This window comes from Eucalyptus grandis, chromosome 11 (assembly GCF_016545825.1).
Source record: "Eucalyptus grandis isolate ANBG69807.140 chromosome 11, ASM1654582v1, whole genome shotgun sequence".
Lineage (NCBI taxonomy): Eukaryota > Viridiplantae > Streptophyta > Magnoliopsida > Myrtales > Myrtaceae > Eucalyptus > Eucalyptus grandis.
The window spans coordinates 9,023,981-9,040,786 of NC_052622.1; the positions used below are offsets into that span (position 1 = coordinate 9,023,981).

The 16,806-nt window shown below is 41.4% G+C and overlaps 3 protein-coding genes across 3 annotated transcripts; 2 read left to right on the forward strand and 1 right to left on the reverse strand.

Annotated features, from left to right (window-relative positions):
- The first annotated feature begins 1,660 nt into the window (after positions 1–1,660).
- Positions 1,661–6,650, forward strand: LOC104424697 (putative BPI/LBP family protein At1g04970). Its single transcript, XM_010037185.3, has 6 exons — positions 1,661–2,261; positions 2,527–2,666; positions 3,512–3,866; positions 4,719–4,967; positions 5,770–5,895; positions 6,003–6,650. Exons 1-6 carry the CDS (start codon positions 1,818–1,820, stop codon positions 6,204–6,206), a joined length of 1,518 nt encoding a protein of 505 aa, XP_010035487.1. The 5' UTR covers positions 1,661–1,817; the 3' UTR covers positions 6,207–6,650.
- A 2,192-nt stretch (positions 6,651–8,842) lies between these two features.
- On the forward strand, positions 8,843–12,585 carry LOC104424699 (tRNase Z TRZ2, chloroplastic). Its single transcript, XM_010037186.3, has 8 exons — positions 8,843–9,364; positions 9,840–10,002; positions 10,122–10,192; positions 10,765–10,860; positions 10,973–11,086; positions 11,708–11,776; positions 11,870–11,944; positions 12,333–12,585. Exons 1-8 carry the CDS (start codon positions 8,969–8,971, stop codon positions 12,420–12,422), a joined length of 1,074 nt encoding a protein of 357 aa, XP_010035488.1. The 5' UTR covers positions 8,843–8,968; the 3' UTR covers positions 12,423–12,585.
- Positions 12,586–13,213: 628 nt separating this feature from the next.
- Positions 13,214–16,147, reverse strand: LOC104424700 (glutamate-1-semialdehyde 2,1-aminomutase, chloroplastic). The gene is made up of 3 exons (XM_010037187.2): positions 15,895–16,147; positions 15,328–15,501; positions 13,214–14,557 (listed from the first exon to the last, which is right to left on the reverse strand). The coding sequence occupies exons 1-3, from the start codon at positions 16,069–16,071 to the stop codon at positions 13,490–13,492; spliced, it is 1,419 nt and encodes a 472-aa protein (XP_010035489.1). The 5' UTR covers positions 16,072–16,147; the 3' UTR covers positions 13,214–13,489.
- Between the last annotated feature and the right edge of the window lie 659 nt (positions 16,148–16,806).

Consider the following 16,806-nt stretch of genomic DNA (forward strand, 5'->3'; position numbering starts at 1 on the left):
GAAGAACTTTTCTCAGATCATCTCTTACATAGTATAGCATTTAGGCATCATTCTTTTGACGTGGTAACTTTTAGGCAACATTTGTTGCTACATGTTTGTTTTTTCAAATTTGTCTTCAAATACAAGTAACTCCACTGAGATTGGGTTGGATTTTTCCATAATTGTAAAGAGTTCCTCGAACTCTAAACAGGTTTCGAAAGAATTCTGACATGGGCTTTATAAACTGTGAGGGATAAACTATATAGATGGACATAAGACTTATCATCGAAGATTTGAATAATTTGATAGTCAGCAAAATGTCCATGTATATTAATCTCTTAAAATTACGAGAGAAATAAGGATTTTTGAGCCGGCAAGCCTACAGCACAACCTCCACGTGTGATTTGTGTGACCATGGCATTGGTGTCACATGGCCTCCGACGAGGCCCATGGGCTTGTGATGGCCGACACTCAAGTTGGATTGGTTTTTTAGTCGGCCCTCAAGCGAGTTAATCAATTCATTCTCTCTCAAATTTTATTCTAAAAATTACTTCTCAAATTGGATACCAAAATTTGTAAAATAAATGTTCACCAAACACTATTTGCATTTTTTTCCAAATTCCTTCTGGCTAAAGGCTTTTCCATAATGTTGTCTCCAAGGGCACCCTAAATCGTGTGAAAGCTGAAAAGCCTTCTGCATGGACCCAATCCCTTGGACCATTTGCAAATATCTTTCTTTTTAAAATTCTTGAATCTCCGTGTAATTCAGTGCACCCCGATCATACCCATAAAATCCTTGATTTGTGAGCGCCTATAACGATTATTTTGTCCGCTACTCGTGATTCTTTCTCGTACAGCAAGCAAAGAAAAAGAAAACACAAACATAATGCTCGAAACAAAAATCCATATTCTAATCAAATGATTGAGTCGTACACATTATTCCAATTGGACGTTTGCTCAATCCCATCTTACGCTTACGAAAGCGATTGACTTTGATCCTTTTGATTAGGAGTTTACTCAACCCCGTTCATTTGCATGCAAGAGTCAAATGGAAGAGATCCTTATCGGAGTTTTTGCGCAATAAAGGAAACCATCCGATTTCTAGAATTACGAGATGACTGCTCGAAAGCCCATGAACTTTGGCTTTGTTGCGCAATTACCTTTTTAAATTAGAGAAGTTACGGATTATCCTCATCAGCTTGGCACCCTTGCACAATTGCTCCTGAACTTTTTAAAGTTTTTCCCCTTGAGTTTTGATTTTTAGTGTGGCTAGCCATTTTGTCTACAAAACCACCGAGAGTTACCCGAAAATGAATATGTTCAATTTTTTACCAAGATGGTCTAATGGAGTTAAAAAAAAAAAAAGATGGAGATTAAACAGATATCAAAACATTTAAAATTAGATTCAGCAAGCTATCATGGTGTGTAAGTGGTTTGGAGCTATTTCCAGAGGGGAGAACCAACAAGGGCCGGCAAGAATTGGCATGAGAATTTGCTTGTCACATGACGCGATCTTATGTTATGGAAAGTTTAGTTATTTAATCAAATTAAAGTTTAGTTATTCAATCAAATTACGTAATTTTCATCATTTTCTTTTTTTAATTTTTTTTTCCAAGAGCACATTGATTTGTTCAAAAATGAATCAAACGTGGGATCATACATAAGCATCTTCGCATCGCGGCCGAAATACCTTCGTTCGGACATTAATGCCCGGACGGAGCATTGTTTTCTAACACTAAACTCCAAGTCTCCAACTACCTCCACCGCTTCCGAACCCAACTCGCCCGCTCCGACTCAGCCGGCAACCCCGAGTTCGCCCCTCCGATCCGGCGCCGCTCATGGCGTCGCCTCCTGCTCCCGCCGCACTCCTCCTCCTCCTCCTCGTCTCCTCCTTCCTCATCTCCCTCCTCGTCGTCCCGTCGCAGTCTCGCTCCCAGCCCGCCGGCGACGCCTTCACGTCGATCCTCATATCCCAGAACGGCCTCGATTTCGTCAAGGACCTGCTCGTCACCAAGGCGATCGCCTCCGCGGTCCCGCTCCGCCTGCCGGACATCGAGAAATCCCAGAAGATACCCTTCGTCGGCAATGTCGAGATGGTCCTCTCCGACATCACGATTTACGAAATCGGCGTCTCCAGCTCGCACCTCCGGCCCGGGGACTCCGGCGTCGCCCTCGTCGCGTCGGGGACGACCTGTAATCTGAGCATGAACTGGTTCTACTCGTACAAGAACACTTGGCTCGTGCCGGTCGAGGTTTCCGACAAGGGAGGCGCTTCCGTTCAGGTGCTGACTCGGACTTGACCAAGTCGCTTCCGGCTGTTTCGTTACCAAATTGTGTGGTTTAGTCATATGAAGTGCCTCTAGCCCTAGGTTGAGTTTTTGTTAGATCAATTGGAGATGCCCTTCTTGCGTCAGTTTAGGGATGCTGAGGTTTTGCTTTTCATTGAAATGCTTGTTTTGCCGCAGTTTTGTCTTTGCCTGCTAATTCTTGGGAAAAAGTTTAGCTAAGAGGCGACTTCGATCTCATTACTTGCGTCTTATTGCTTAGGTTGAAGGCATGGAAGTGGGGCTAACTGTAGGCTTGGAGAACCAGGAAGGTACCCTTAAGCTCTCTCTAATGAACTCCGGTTGTCATGTTCAAGATATATCGATAAAGTTGGATGGAGGTGCAGCTTGGCTTTATCAAGGGTATGCAGTAGTGGTAGCTCGTCGGTCTTTGACCTTCACTGCCTTTTCTTGCTTGTGAATTTTTTCCTGTTGTTGTAGATATCATGAATTGGCATCGAGTACTTTCTCATCCCTTGAAGCATATAGCCACCATAGAAAGTATCGCATAGTTGCTTCTCATCCTTTGAAGCGTAACTTTATTCTGCAATCGACTTGATGTGCTAATTTTGTCAATTGGTTACAGTGCTAACCCCATGCATTTCTCATCTCTTTTTCTTCCCCATTACAATATCCCTTTGCTGCTTCTCCTTGCCCTGCAATTTGCTTGAGAATATCCTATTAAGTAGCATTTAGCTCAAACTGCTATTCATCATTCGGAGCTGCTTATGTTAGTTTATCATAGGCAATGCAGTTTTGAGAGTGCGTAGAGGTGAGGAATTGTGTTCCAGTTGTAATCCTCTGTTTGGTTTTGGACTTTTTCTGGCGATGCAACTCTAGCATTGGTACAATTACTTTCTACTGTAAAAGAATCAAGGATCGCATTCATCCGATTCCTTGCTGCTTGTTGAAGCTACTAACTTTAGGTAGAGGGTGGTTCTAACTTCTAAGCAATGACTGCATGGAAAGGTGTCTTATCTCGCCTTCATTTATTCTGGGACACAGACAGGAAGTTTTTAAGGTTTTTGTGTGTTTCCTTGCCCTTTACTTTCTTCTTTACTCTGCAAGGTTTAACTACTTACAAGTTAGAGCGATGAATGCTTCTTTGAATGAATCTTTAACGGCATCACATGTTCACTCTCAAATGGGATTAACCATTGGTTGGAAGGCCTTTTCTTTTTTGTGACTTCCCTTTTTTCATCTTTTAGAATGGTCGATGCATTTGGAGCACAAATTGCCTCAGCAGTGGAAAATGCTATAACAAAAAAGCTCAAAGAAGGGATATCAAAACTTGATTCCCTTCTCCAATCTCTCCCAAAAGAAGTTCATGTGGATCATAATGCCTCTCTTAATGTTACATTTGTGAATGATCCTCAATTGAGTAGTTCTTCAATTGGATTTGAGATCAATGGTTTATTCATGGGACGACAGAACGAGATACTTCCCAACTTATACTACCACAGAAATCAACACCTTTCAGTTCTCTGTAGAGATCCAGCCAAAATGCTTGGGATTACATTAGACGAGGCTGTGTTCAACTCTGCATCATCCTTGTATTATGATGTAAGTTTAAACAATAGTTGTACTGTTACTTTTCTGATATACTGAGCAATTGAAGTTGGAATAGAGGTTGTTCCGGTATTAGTTTTAACTAACCTTTTTTTTTTTTGGTGAAGATGTTGATGTTGAGTTGAGATAAGTCATGTAGCAATTAGCACGCTTTAATTTTTTTATGAAGACTGGGTGTCTTGTAAAGAAACAGGGGAGCAATATTTATAAACTCTATTTCACATGATATAATAATCAAGTACCTGTTGTTGTCAACTGCTTATAGTTTTCAATGCAATGATACTCAATTAGGCCATTAGTTCTGCTTCAGATAAAAATTATGATGCTCTTGCATGTAAATTTCATTGTGGGGCACCACTTAACTTGAAATTTGCATGTGAACCTATTGATTGGAGGTTGATTTGGTTGCTAGAATCGCACGCGTTATATGATATACCTTGGTTTGACCTGAGTTGTATGGAGATTAAACCTCATGTGTCTCCAATCATGGTCATGCTATCTCTCCACATGCTACTGGTGATGATTGTCTGCAGTAGAAGATATGAGAAAAGATCATCTAAGGAGAAACTTTGCTGATAGTGGATACCACTTTGCCCTAAAAAAATCTGACTTTGTTCTTTTCTTTTTGGAGCTGGAGAATGTGTTACTGTTGGGGTCTGTTGAATAGGAAAACGTGACAGGCTGATGAGGGTTCCTCCTTTACTTTCACTAGTTAGATTTGAACACAATGTATCTTGATAGAATTTCAATAATTTAAGGTTACTAATTAGAATAGTTATTCTATGACATAGCGTTTTGTTTTCCTTAGATATCTTCTAAGATAAGTTGACAATTTTCTGTGGTCAGGCAAAGTTTATGCATTGGACTGTGGATAAAGTGCCGGATCAATCTCTTCTGAATACTGCTGAATGGAGATTTCTTATTCCCCAATTGTATAAAAAATATCCAAATGATGATATGGACCTGAATATATCATTGTCTTCTCCTCCAGAGATCAGGATATCAGAGAACAATATAGATGCTACTGTATATGCAGACCTGATAATTGATGTTCTGGAAGCAGGCGAAGTAATACCAGTAGCATGCATCTCATTGGTAAGTGGAAATATAACAAACTGCTTGCTGTTATAACTGATGATGCTGAAGTTTTTGCTTTTGTGAATATATAATTTTCTTGTTGGTGAGTTTAGTTCCCACTTCTTCGTTTGTCTTCCTTCTTTCTGACAATCTGATTGCATTATTGTATATATCGGTATTAGTGTGCTGTTAAACCACTGTCAACGATGATGATCATCAAATTTAGTACATTGAGGTGATTTGTGAAGAACTCGGGACAAATGTTGAAACTGTTGACAAGCATCAGTGTTGTTGGCTTTTGGCAATGAAGTGCTGCAAGGCAAGATGACTCCCGAGCGCTTTTGTTTCCATGCTTATGCTTTAGTAGAAGTCCTAACACGGCCCATGGTTTGACTTGGACACCTGTAATATAAATTTTTCAACTATGGTGGACCTAGAAAGTTGGTGATTAGCAGTCTTTGTTGGGCAACTTGCATGTTGATGTAGCTATGATGAGATAGCTGTTATTGGGCAAATATTACAGCTTGTTTGCATCTAATGCTGTGCAAGTACTAATTTGCTCCTTTCCACACTATTTATTGTCCAGTCTTGTCCATTCATAACTCAAGAGTGCTTATAGCATGATGGATGCGCTTGCATAATAGTTTTTTCTTTTTGGTTCATTACTTACACCTTTCCACGCTATTTATTGTCCAGTCTTGTCCATTCATAACTCAAGAGCGCTTATAGCATGATGGATGCGCTTGCATAATAGTTTTTTCTTTTTGGTTCCTTACTTACATATATGACGGTCTTCACTTAAATTCTTGTGGTTTTTCAGGTGATGCGCGGTTCCGGTTCAGTTAAAATCTTACAGAACAATCTTGCTGGAAGTGTGAAATTGAATGATTTTGCAATGTCACTGAAGTGGAGTAACATTGGTAATCTGCGAATTTATCTTATTCAGGTATATGATGAAAAGAAGTTTGATCATTTTGCAACTTTTGTGGTTTGCACATTTTTTTTTATGTTTTCTTTGACGATCTATAAGAAACCGGTATTTGCTTGCTGCAGCCAGTAATATGGACAGTTATTGAAACCGTGTTCTTGCCATACGTGAACGCACACCTTGCCAAAGGATTTCCATTGCCAATAATCCACGGTTTCACCCTTCAGGATGCTGATATAGTCTGCTCTGCTTCAACAATCACCGTTTGCAGCGACGTGTCCTATGCTGAGGCGGGAAACTTGAAGAACCTATCGATGCGCTTCCTGTGATTACTGTTCTCAGATGCCAGTGAGAGAGACCCGTGCTGGCCTACAATTTGTACAGTGTTGTAGGATACACACAGAGAGCAGGGCATGGTGCCGACTTCAGCAGTCATGATCCGCCAAGCTGGGGAAGGAAAATTGCTTTTAAGTGTTTCTTCGAAGAAGGTGCTGAATGTGAGTGTCTGTCATAAGCTGCGGTTTGAAGTAAGTTCAAATGTGCCACTTTGCCACGGCCATGGCACAATTCAGTCTGTGGGATCGAAACCTGCACGGGATCATCCTTGGCAATTGCTCTCGCTGTGTTAATCGGTTTCAACAAGGGACTGGAGTCATGACCGTCACCATCCATTGGACTCACTGTATAGGTTGCAGATAATATGTAACGATGAACATGGAAAACACACTGGCTTTTGCTTACATGAATCGTTTGCCGTTGATTTAGCCTTCTCATTCTCCGTTTTCATTCGCCTTCTTTATTCCTCTTTACCCCTGAACTTTCGCACTTTACATTAGGCCACTTGAAATTTCGAAATCGGTTGTAATGTCCATCCTGGCGTTGACTCTGACTCTTTTTTAACTGGACCTTTTGTCATGTGCTTGTCACATGACTAATTCTCTCCTTTTTTAGAGGGTCAACAATAAAAGTGAATTGCATTTTGCCCTTGAAGTTTTGGCACTTGTTGTAAGTTGCCCGTCGATTTTTTTAGCTTTTTCCAATTTCCCCCTGAAGTCCTGAAATTAGTTGCAATACCCTTCAGTGTTTGGACTTCGGCCAATTCTCATAAATGGGCTACACCTTTAATAGTTTTATTTTTATTTTTAATAATATATCTAGCCCAAATTTGCATTTTGGTTTTGATTATGGCCTCCAAAACCATCGAAAATCATGTAATCAACCAAACTTTATATATCGTTTTCAGAAAACGACCTATTCGGGGTTGCAATATATAAAGACAACTTGGACATTTTTTTATGAGCACAAATTTTGTTGTTTACTCTATAATTTAATTGGTTTTTTTGTTAAACAAAAGGTACGATATTCAGTACCTCTTGAGAAATATAATTCGAGTATCAAACGTTAATGCTATGGAACAATGCACTAAATTTTATTCTTATGCCACATCTTAAAAAATACTTGACTTCTATGAATTTTAGAGTGAGAAATCACTTGAAATTAGAAGAAACGATTTAACAATTTCTACAATAAATAAATGGAATAGGAATGTTTTAATAAAATAGAAAAGAATGGGAGAGAGGGAGGAAGGAACATTCTACCACGTTGGCTGGTAGAGGTTATGCCATCGCCACACGCATGAACCGAACGACGGCAAGACGACTCCCGCTTAGGTTGCCTAAACTGATCTCTTGACAAAATTATATACATATATGTAGGTCAAGATCCTTGTTAAGATGACTTTGAAACTCATTTCAACATGCTAGGGGAAAAAGTGAAAAAACTATTGAAAATTTACGGGATGACTTATCACATGCATCAAAACTTGAGGCCCAGAAAATAAAATGTAATTCACCATTCACCAATTATGGTCAAACGGATTTGCTGTCCATAAGAGAGCGAACTGACCACGTGACAAGCATACCACCGGAGCTTCAACTGAAAAAACGTTCACTCGACGCCGGGCGAACATCGCAACCGATTTCAAGACTTCAGGACACTAGGGGTGATTGGTTCCCTGGTTGGTCCGGTTCCAAGGTGGAACCAGAATCGGACCGGGAAAACCGGCTCCCAATTTTGGGAACCGTGGACTGCACCATCGGTTCCAAATCCCGTCCGGTTCGGTCCAATAGGATCGGCACTTTCTTTTTTTCACTAAATAACGACCATTCATTAAAGAACGACCATGCTCCGGACCGATCAATCCAATTTGGTTCCCGGGTGATCTAATAATTTATGTGTTTTCACGTGCAAAATATGTGCTCATGAAAACACATATTTTCACGTGCAAAATATTTAAACTTCCTTGCGTGAACATTAATCATAATTTATGTGTTTCACTCTTAATTTTAAGCATAAAAGCCATGAACAATTTGAGTAAAATATGTGATTGGCTTAGGTTTTATAGACAATCTCTTTTCTATGCTTTGAATGTTTAGTCAATGTCAGATTCTTTGAGGCTTGAAGTGCCTTGTCGTTTGCAAGTGAGGGGAGCGAGAGAAAGAGTGAGCATGAGGAACTCCTAGAGTCTTATCCCACATCGAGGAGAAGATAAAACTAACAAATAAGTTTTCTAAGAGCTTTGGTGGTCTCTTGGTCACATAAGAGGTTGTTACCCCAATTGCAATTCCGATTGCAACAAATTTCATATATAATATTCATATATTATATGTGTTTATATATTATATGTATATAAATTATATATAAAAATTTAGTCGGTCCGATCGGTCAGTCGGCCCGGCCCCACCTTGGAATCGGGAACCGGACCGCCGACCGTGGAACCGCCCAAACCGGTTGGTCGGTCCCGGTTTCAGGGCGGTTTCCAGCACACCCCTATAGGACACTGCAAACACTCCAAAAAGTAACAAAAAAAAATTGGGGAGCAATTTGCAAAAAAATGCCAATATCCGGGGTCAAAATGCAATTCGCCCAAAGATAATAATCCTATCTGGTCACTGTTTCATCTTCTTCATCGCGCTTGTCGGATTACTGTCTTCCCTCCACACCTTCACACTCTCTCTCTGCAAAAAACCTCCCATAAACCCTCTCTCCCTCTCTCTCTCTCTCTCTCATCTTCAACCAAAGCAGCCAGAAAATGCGAATCTCCATCCCCATCTCTCCCTCCAAATCCCCCCAAATCTTCCCTTTCCACCACCACCACCGCCGGCGCCACCAAATCCCCGACCTTCGCCGGCGTCCTCCCGCGCTCTCCCTCCCGGCGAGCGCCGTGAATCCCCTCAAGAGCTCCGGCTACCTGTCCACGATCCACCGGGCGATGGAGGAGGAGGAGGAGTACCGGAAGGCCCGGGCCGAGGTCGCCCGCAAGGGCGTCGACGTCGAGGGGTTCTCCATCGAGGGCGTCTCCGTCGGGGGCCACGAGACCTGCGTGATCGTGCCCGAGTTCAAGTGCGCCTTCGACATCGGCAGGTGCCCCACGAGGGCCATTCACCAGAATTTCGTCTTCATCACCCACGCGCATCTCGATCACATTGTAAGGCTCCGCCGCTGCTTTTTGTCCTCCCCCCCGCTTCTCGTCACGAGGATGGGAAGTTGTAGGAGAAAAATGGAAATGATGTGTGTGATGATGTGATGGAATGAGCAGATCTTTTGTCAGCGTGGGAATGCTGGAAACGTGTTCGTTTAATTTCATTCTCGAGTTCTTGGATGGAAGCCCACGGAGTTTGCGAAATCCTGAAGTGTGATTGGCTCGGTGTGTTGATGTTGATGTTGTTCTCATGTGCTTAATGCTCTTTGCATCGTATCATCTAGTGCAAGCTCTCCTTTTTTATTTTTGTCCCTCCTCTTTTTCCTTCAAATTGCAATGAAAAGTGCATTTTTTTTCCCAGTTTGAATGTTGGACTTTGATTGGCTTCCGAGTGATCCTAGTCTCCCAATGCTTAGACAATCTAATATCAAATTTTGACTGTTGGATGTTGTGGGGAGCTTAATCTGTATTATTTTTTCAGGGTGGGTTGCCAATGTATGTCGCATTCCGCGGTTTGTATAATTTGAAGCCTCCGACAGTGTTTGTTCCTCCATGCATTAAAGAAGATGTGGAGAAACTACTTGACATTCACAGGACCATGAGCCAAGTGGAACTGAATCTGGATTTGGTTGCATTAGATGTGGGTATGTGGCTTTAGTTTCCCAATTTGATCCATGAAAGATTTATCCTGTACTAAGAATGTTGGAACTCACTCATGAATTTTTTTTTTTGGTTGGAAACTCATTCATGAATTTAACCTCAGGAGAAACGTATGAATTGAGAAATAATCTCGTTGTCCGGCCATTCAAAACTAACCATGTTCTTCCCAGTCAGGTATGACTTACAAGGTTTTTCTTTATACTTTTAAGTGTACGTAGAAATAATTATGCAATGTCAGACTGCAACAGAACATTTTTGCTTTCTAGATTTTGATGAGGATTCTGTAGAATTTGTGAAATGATGAAACAGGACCATATCGTTGCCATGGGACTGGAAAAGATGTGAAAATCCATCTTTTTTCTTTCTTTGAAAGGCTCCCTGTGGATCAGGGGTGAGCACTTGCTCCTTATCTACTGATGAATGTGGTCTCTAGCCAATGCAAGAGTGAGACTGCTTCCTTTGACCTTCCCAGACGTGCAATGAGGAAGCTCGCTTCATAGGGATGCTCAAACCATGTTGTGGTTTTGAGAATACTTCTAGGAGGCAAAACAGTTGCATCTTGTAATATTTGTATGCTAAGTTCTTGAGTACTAGCTTTTTTTCAGATTAGAGCTAGCTATAAATTGTTCTTTTAGGGTCTTTTTTGTTTGCTGTGTTTCTTTTCCAAAGTGATATCCAATGAAAGGCACTGGGAGCTACCGACCCTACATAAAATCAAAAAGTGAAATGGTTATTGTTCTTTTCAGGGTTATGTCATTTACTCTGTTAGGAAAAAACTAAAGAAACGGTACATTCATCTTAAAGGGAACCGAATCGAGAACTTGAAGAAGTCTGGTGTTGAGGTACTGTAACTCCTACAAGTTAAAGTTGGTTTTCTATTCATATTAATAGGCTTTAACTTCTTTTTTTCCCTCTCACTCATTTAAACCCCCTTTTCTTTTTCTTTTCTGTTAGATTACAGACACCATTTTGTCTCCAGAGGTGGCCTTTACCGGAGATACAACATCTGATTACATGCTTAATCCACGCAGTGCAGATGCATTAAGGGCAAAAGTTCTGATAACTGAGGTGTGAATGAAAAGGCTCTAGTCCCAATGTTAGTTGTGTTGGTATATTCATTGTTATCATCATAGAGATCATTAATGTTTGCTGCTATTTAGTGGTCCAGCTAGTGATTGTTCGAAATTATTTAATTAAAATGAAAATCTAGCTTGTTCCTGTGTATTGAGATGCCAGAGTATTAAAATTTATCCTTAAGCTTGGGTCATATTAATTAGTTTGGCACTATCAAAATAGTTTAATTAAGTTTGCATGCCTGCACTTTAACAGTAGCCTCACTTTCTTTAGAAATCTGTTTGCATTATATTTTAATGCACGTCACAACCATAGAGATATGCTTCGGGTCCTATTTTCCTGGTTACCACATTTGAATAGGTCATGTTTTCAAGACATTTCTCTCCATAGTTTGAAGTTTGAGCCATGGTAGCCTTGCATTAAGAAATGAGTCAGTAAGTTGCTGACAAGTACTAGCTGCTGAAGAGTACAGTGAAGCACAAGTATCTTGTGACATGGTTGATTAGATGTGTGTGCTCACTGTCGCTATCTATAATGAACATAATCTTGAGTAGTAGTTTCATTATATATAATATCAAATCAACCTAACAAAATCTGGTATTATTCATGAACCAGGCGACTTTTCTCGATGATAACATAAGTATAGAGCATGCACAGCAACATGGCCACACTCACTTATTTGAGGTATGTTGATCCCCCCTCACCTCTCCATCACTTACCTCCAGAAGTTCCAAATTTGAAGGACCGTGAACTGGGCTGATTCTGTTACATATGCAGATTATTGAACACGCTCAATGGATTCGAAGTAAGGCAATATTGCTCACTCATTTTTCTTCCCGTTACAATGTCGAGGTAATATTCTAAAGGACATTCAAACGTGGATGTTCATATGTCCTCATTCTATTCTTAGAGCTTTCTTGAGTATATACCACAGATTTCCAGTCAGTGGATTCTTTTATGTCTGAAAGAACACATTTACACTTTATACTTTATAGCACCCTCATGCATCATCTTAATTTTTGCTAGCTGGATGGTTGCGTGTATATTTACTTCAGTGAGCATAAGTGTACATTTTGTGTTGAACTTTTACTGTCAGAATATTTGTTGTTTAAAAACTTGAGAGTATCCAATCATCCAAGGTCAGTGAATGGGGGCATATCAGTTAGTTTGGAACGCAGTTTCTAAGTTTGCTCGCTTGGTGACTGACTTCATGAGCTGATTAATTGAGTAATGTCCACAGGATATTAGACAAGCTGCGTCCAAGTTGCAATCCAAGGTGTCAGCAAAAGTAGTTACCCTTACTGAAGGTTTCAAATCGGCATACTCTTAACTTCATATGCTTCTGTTTTGTAAAATGTAGCTTGATGAAAGGAAAGAATAGACATGTAAATGTAATTCTCTTCATAATTTTTATTGCATCTCACAGTAGATGTCCTCTTGAGAGCACTGTACCATATTTTCCAGCAAAGGAAATGTCATGTGCAATTTCTCTAGATGGTCGTAAGTATTTCTAGTTTCAATGCACATGATACATCTGGCTTGTTTTGATCCAATCATGGCTCACGATTTGCGTTCATACATCATACACGAAAGTTGGAACAATGAATGATTTTTTGCATGTCAAGGACACTAGCTTGCGTTGGGTGGAAGAAGCAGGCCAATCATAAGGTTTAGACTTTTGACGTGAAGGAACTTGTTAGCGGGTACATCTATCACATCGTGGGCAAAAAATGAATGACTCTGGTTCAATTCACTGATGTTAGCTGATGCTTCTTAGATCAATTAATGAGTCCTTGTACTTATGTGAAAATTACTAAGTAAGAATATATGGAAAGTTACTTCCTTTAGATTAGATGGGCGTAGGCACAATGCGTTAATTATATCGATTGATGGAGAATAGATGCGAAAGCATCCTTCCAACAAATAGATTTGAATACTAATTTCTTCTCATGAAGTCATGTTGCTTGCCTCCTTTTTTTTGGGTCAAAGAATCTCTTGCGGATGCTATGTTCTTTAAATGGACGCTGGACCATTGTTGGATTTTCTTACGTTTAATAAGATGATATCTACTAGCTCGCCAAGTCCCTGTAAGTATGAAAGAACATGGATACAATACAGCAATTCGAAAACCATACTGCTCTTATTTCGTTGCTCTCCTAGAAACTATGAGAAGTTTCATTGATATTTATGCCAGTTACAAGATAAAAACAATATTACTATTACAAAGAGACTCAATAAATCCAAGATGTGCAATAAATCAGGAGGGCAAACCTTTCTCTTTTGCATACACACTAATTGATTAATCTACAAGAAAGATTATCATGCTACAGCTTGGAAAAAAGCACAAATGTCAAGAACAAAACCGGGACACAAAAACAGTAGTACAACCACAATGCCCTAAATCTGTCGGAAGACCCTTTCAGCTGCCGCCACCGTCTTCTTGATGTCTTCAGGAGAATGCGCCAAACTGGTGAATCCGGCTTCGAACTGGGAAGGGGCAAAGTACACGCCTTCCCTTAGCATTCCTTGGTAGAACCTTGCGAATTTTTCAGTATCACTCTTCTTTGCATCCGAAAAGTCGTAAACTGGCCCTTCTGTGAAGAAAAAGCCAAACATCCCGCGTATGTATCCACCACACATGGCATGCCCAGCCTTCTTTCCAGCATCCACAATACCTTGGACGAGTTCGCCAGTAATCTTATTCAAGTACTCATAGCTTCCGGGCTCCTGCAGCCGCTTAAGAGTGTGGATTCCGGCTGTCATTGCTAACGGATTCCCACTCAAGGTACCTGCCTGGTACATCGGTCCAGCTGGTGCAACCAACTCCACGATGTCCCTCCTCCCACCATATGCACCAACAGGAAGACCGCCGCCAATGATCTTACCTAGAGTCGTCAGATCAGGAGTTACTCCAAAATACTCCTGCGCACCACCATAAGACAAGCGGAATCCTGTCATGACTTCATCAAAGATGAGGAGAGCATCATTATCTTTTGTAATCTGGCGAATGGCTTCGAGGAAACCAGGTCTAGGAGCAATGTAGCCTGAATTTCCCACGACGGGTTCCAGAATAACGCCAGCAATTTCCCCCTTGTGGGTCTTGAAAAGCTCTTCCACAGCAGCAGCATCATTGAATGGAGCAGTCAGAGTGTCTATAGTGGCTGCTTTCGGAACTCCAGGAGAATCGGGGAGCCCCAGAGTAGCAACACCACTGCCGGCCTTCACAAGGAAGGGATCAGCATGACCATGGTAGCAACCCTCAAATTTGATTATCTTCTCCCGCCGAGTGTAGGCACGGGCCAGTCGGAGCACGCCCATGCATGCTTCTGTGCCGGAATTGACAAACCGAACCATTTCTATGCATGGAACTGCAGAAATAACCATCTCAGCCAGAACATTCTCCAGAAGACAGGGAGCACCAAAACTGGTTCCCTTTTTCATTGTCTCGGCAAGGGCTGCCAGGACCTGCGGGCAGATATTTGGGCCACATAAGAAATGAATTGCGGCACCATGAATGCGATATGCAGTAGATAGATGGACAACACCAAATGAGCCATCATGCTTAAGTACTTTCACAATTTGGTAAATCAGAAGTTCCTAGAAACTTTTTCTTACTTCTGGGCGAATCTAAAACATCTTGTCTAGGTACTTATGCACGCTTCACTCAGAGCAAAAATCAATTTAGACCGCAAAGAGATATAGACACTGGTTACATCCATTACAACAGCTAGTAAAGACAGATTCCAAACTCCGAGAATTGCTATTCATGAAAAGAAAAGATGTGAGACGTTTCTTGAGGTTAATGAAATCCGGATGTCAGCAATGCGAGGCAATGAGAAAGAACAGGACATCATCATCAGCATACCCAGTAATGGCAGGACCCCAAGACCCAACCAAATGAACCACCGTGCTTATTTACTTTCACATTTTCAGTAAATCCGAAGTTCCTTGAAACATTTTCTTGCTTCTCGCGAAATCTAAACCATCTTTTCTAGGTACTTATTCCCACTTCACTCAGAATGAACGTCAACTTAGAGCACACACAGATGCAGACACTGGTTCCACCAAATGCAACAGGAAGCAAGGCACGATGGTTTAAGTTGAATTCAGCCAAAGACATATAGAGGAAAAAAAAAAACTCTGAGAATAACATATTGAAAGATTAGATGCAAGATGATGTTCGAGTTTGATATCATCAGGATGCCACAATGCGAGGCGGTGAAAAAGAAGAGGACCTCATCATCGGCATGACCAATAATGGCAGGACCCCAAGACCCGACATAGTCGATATACTCGTTGCCATCGATGTCCCACATGCGAGATCCCTTGACAGAATCCATCAAGATAGGCTGGCCGCCTACGGATTTGAATGCACGGACGGGGGAGTTCACACCTCCGGGCATCAATTCCTATCAACAACAGAAACACATGCCATTATTCATCATCACCACCACCACCACCACCGAAACAAAATACAAAGAAAGCTTGTGATGGCACACGTAAAGCACCAGAGAAGCATAACATCCGCATCTCAAATGGAGTAGGACTAGCATCGGATAAAGTGATCAAATCGACTCCAAATCCCACCCACATCAACTCAAAACACACCGGGCAATGCTTTCAGCACAAATAAAAAGTCGCCAGCCTCAAAACAATCAAATGGGTACCAGCAGCCGACGAATGGGGGGGAGCCCAAATCTTCTTCCGGAGGCATTTCTAACGTAAAGGGTCGACTAGAAAAAGATCGGATTCCCGGAAAAACGCAGGCTTTTCGTCTTTCTGTTGAATGTCTTTCAATTTACCTTGGCGGCGCTGAAGGCTTCCTCGGATTTCTGGAGGGTGTACGCCTTCTTCTCCTGGTCGAGAGAGACGGCCATTCTCACGCAAGCGCGGGAGGAGGGCGGCCTAGGGAGCTTGGAGGACGACGGCCTCGCCGTGACGGTGAGCCCCACGACCCCGATTCCGCTCGCGGCAGCCATCGTCGGCACTTTTATCAGCTTCTCCCTCCGCCGGTCAAAACAACAGAAGACAGAAAGGATAAGAAAATTTCTATCTCCTCTCTCAGTCTCTCTTTTCTGATTTGTTCATTAGTGGGGGATGCGATTGGCTTGATCACCGTTGGATCGATTTTGGCTTCATCTGGACCGTCCATTCGGGTGTCCGGTGTTCCATCCCAAAATCTCAGCGGTTGGTTCTTCACGATCGATCTCGGCCGTTCGTGCCTTTGACTCTGCTGCGCGTCGAAAGTGTCGAGTGAGGGCGGCGGACAGCCACCGCCCGCAATGATAAGACAAGGAAAATCATTAAATAAGACTCCATTCGTGGTCAACTGAGTGATATGACTTGTTAAATTGAGCACCAACTTGAATAATTACAAGGCTCTCGTGCTATTTTCACCTCTTGAGTAATTTAAGACACGATATGAAATTTAAATAATTTAACGTAATCTTCACCAGCACTGATAATAATCAACCTTCACAAAATCATTGCCTTTGTTTCTTTGTGTCCAAATTGAAGAATTTCACTTGTCCTTTACCTTTTCCCGAGAGTCGTGTAATATTCGTTTGCTCTAATAAAATTTTAATGATGGGGAAGTTTTTTGTTAATATTATCGTCTAGTTTAATTTTTTCTTCAGGAAAATTCTTTGGTGTGAACTCAAGATTCGAACTTATTACAAAAAAATCCTTCATAAAAATCAGTTTGGGCAAAGTAG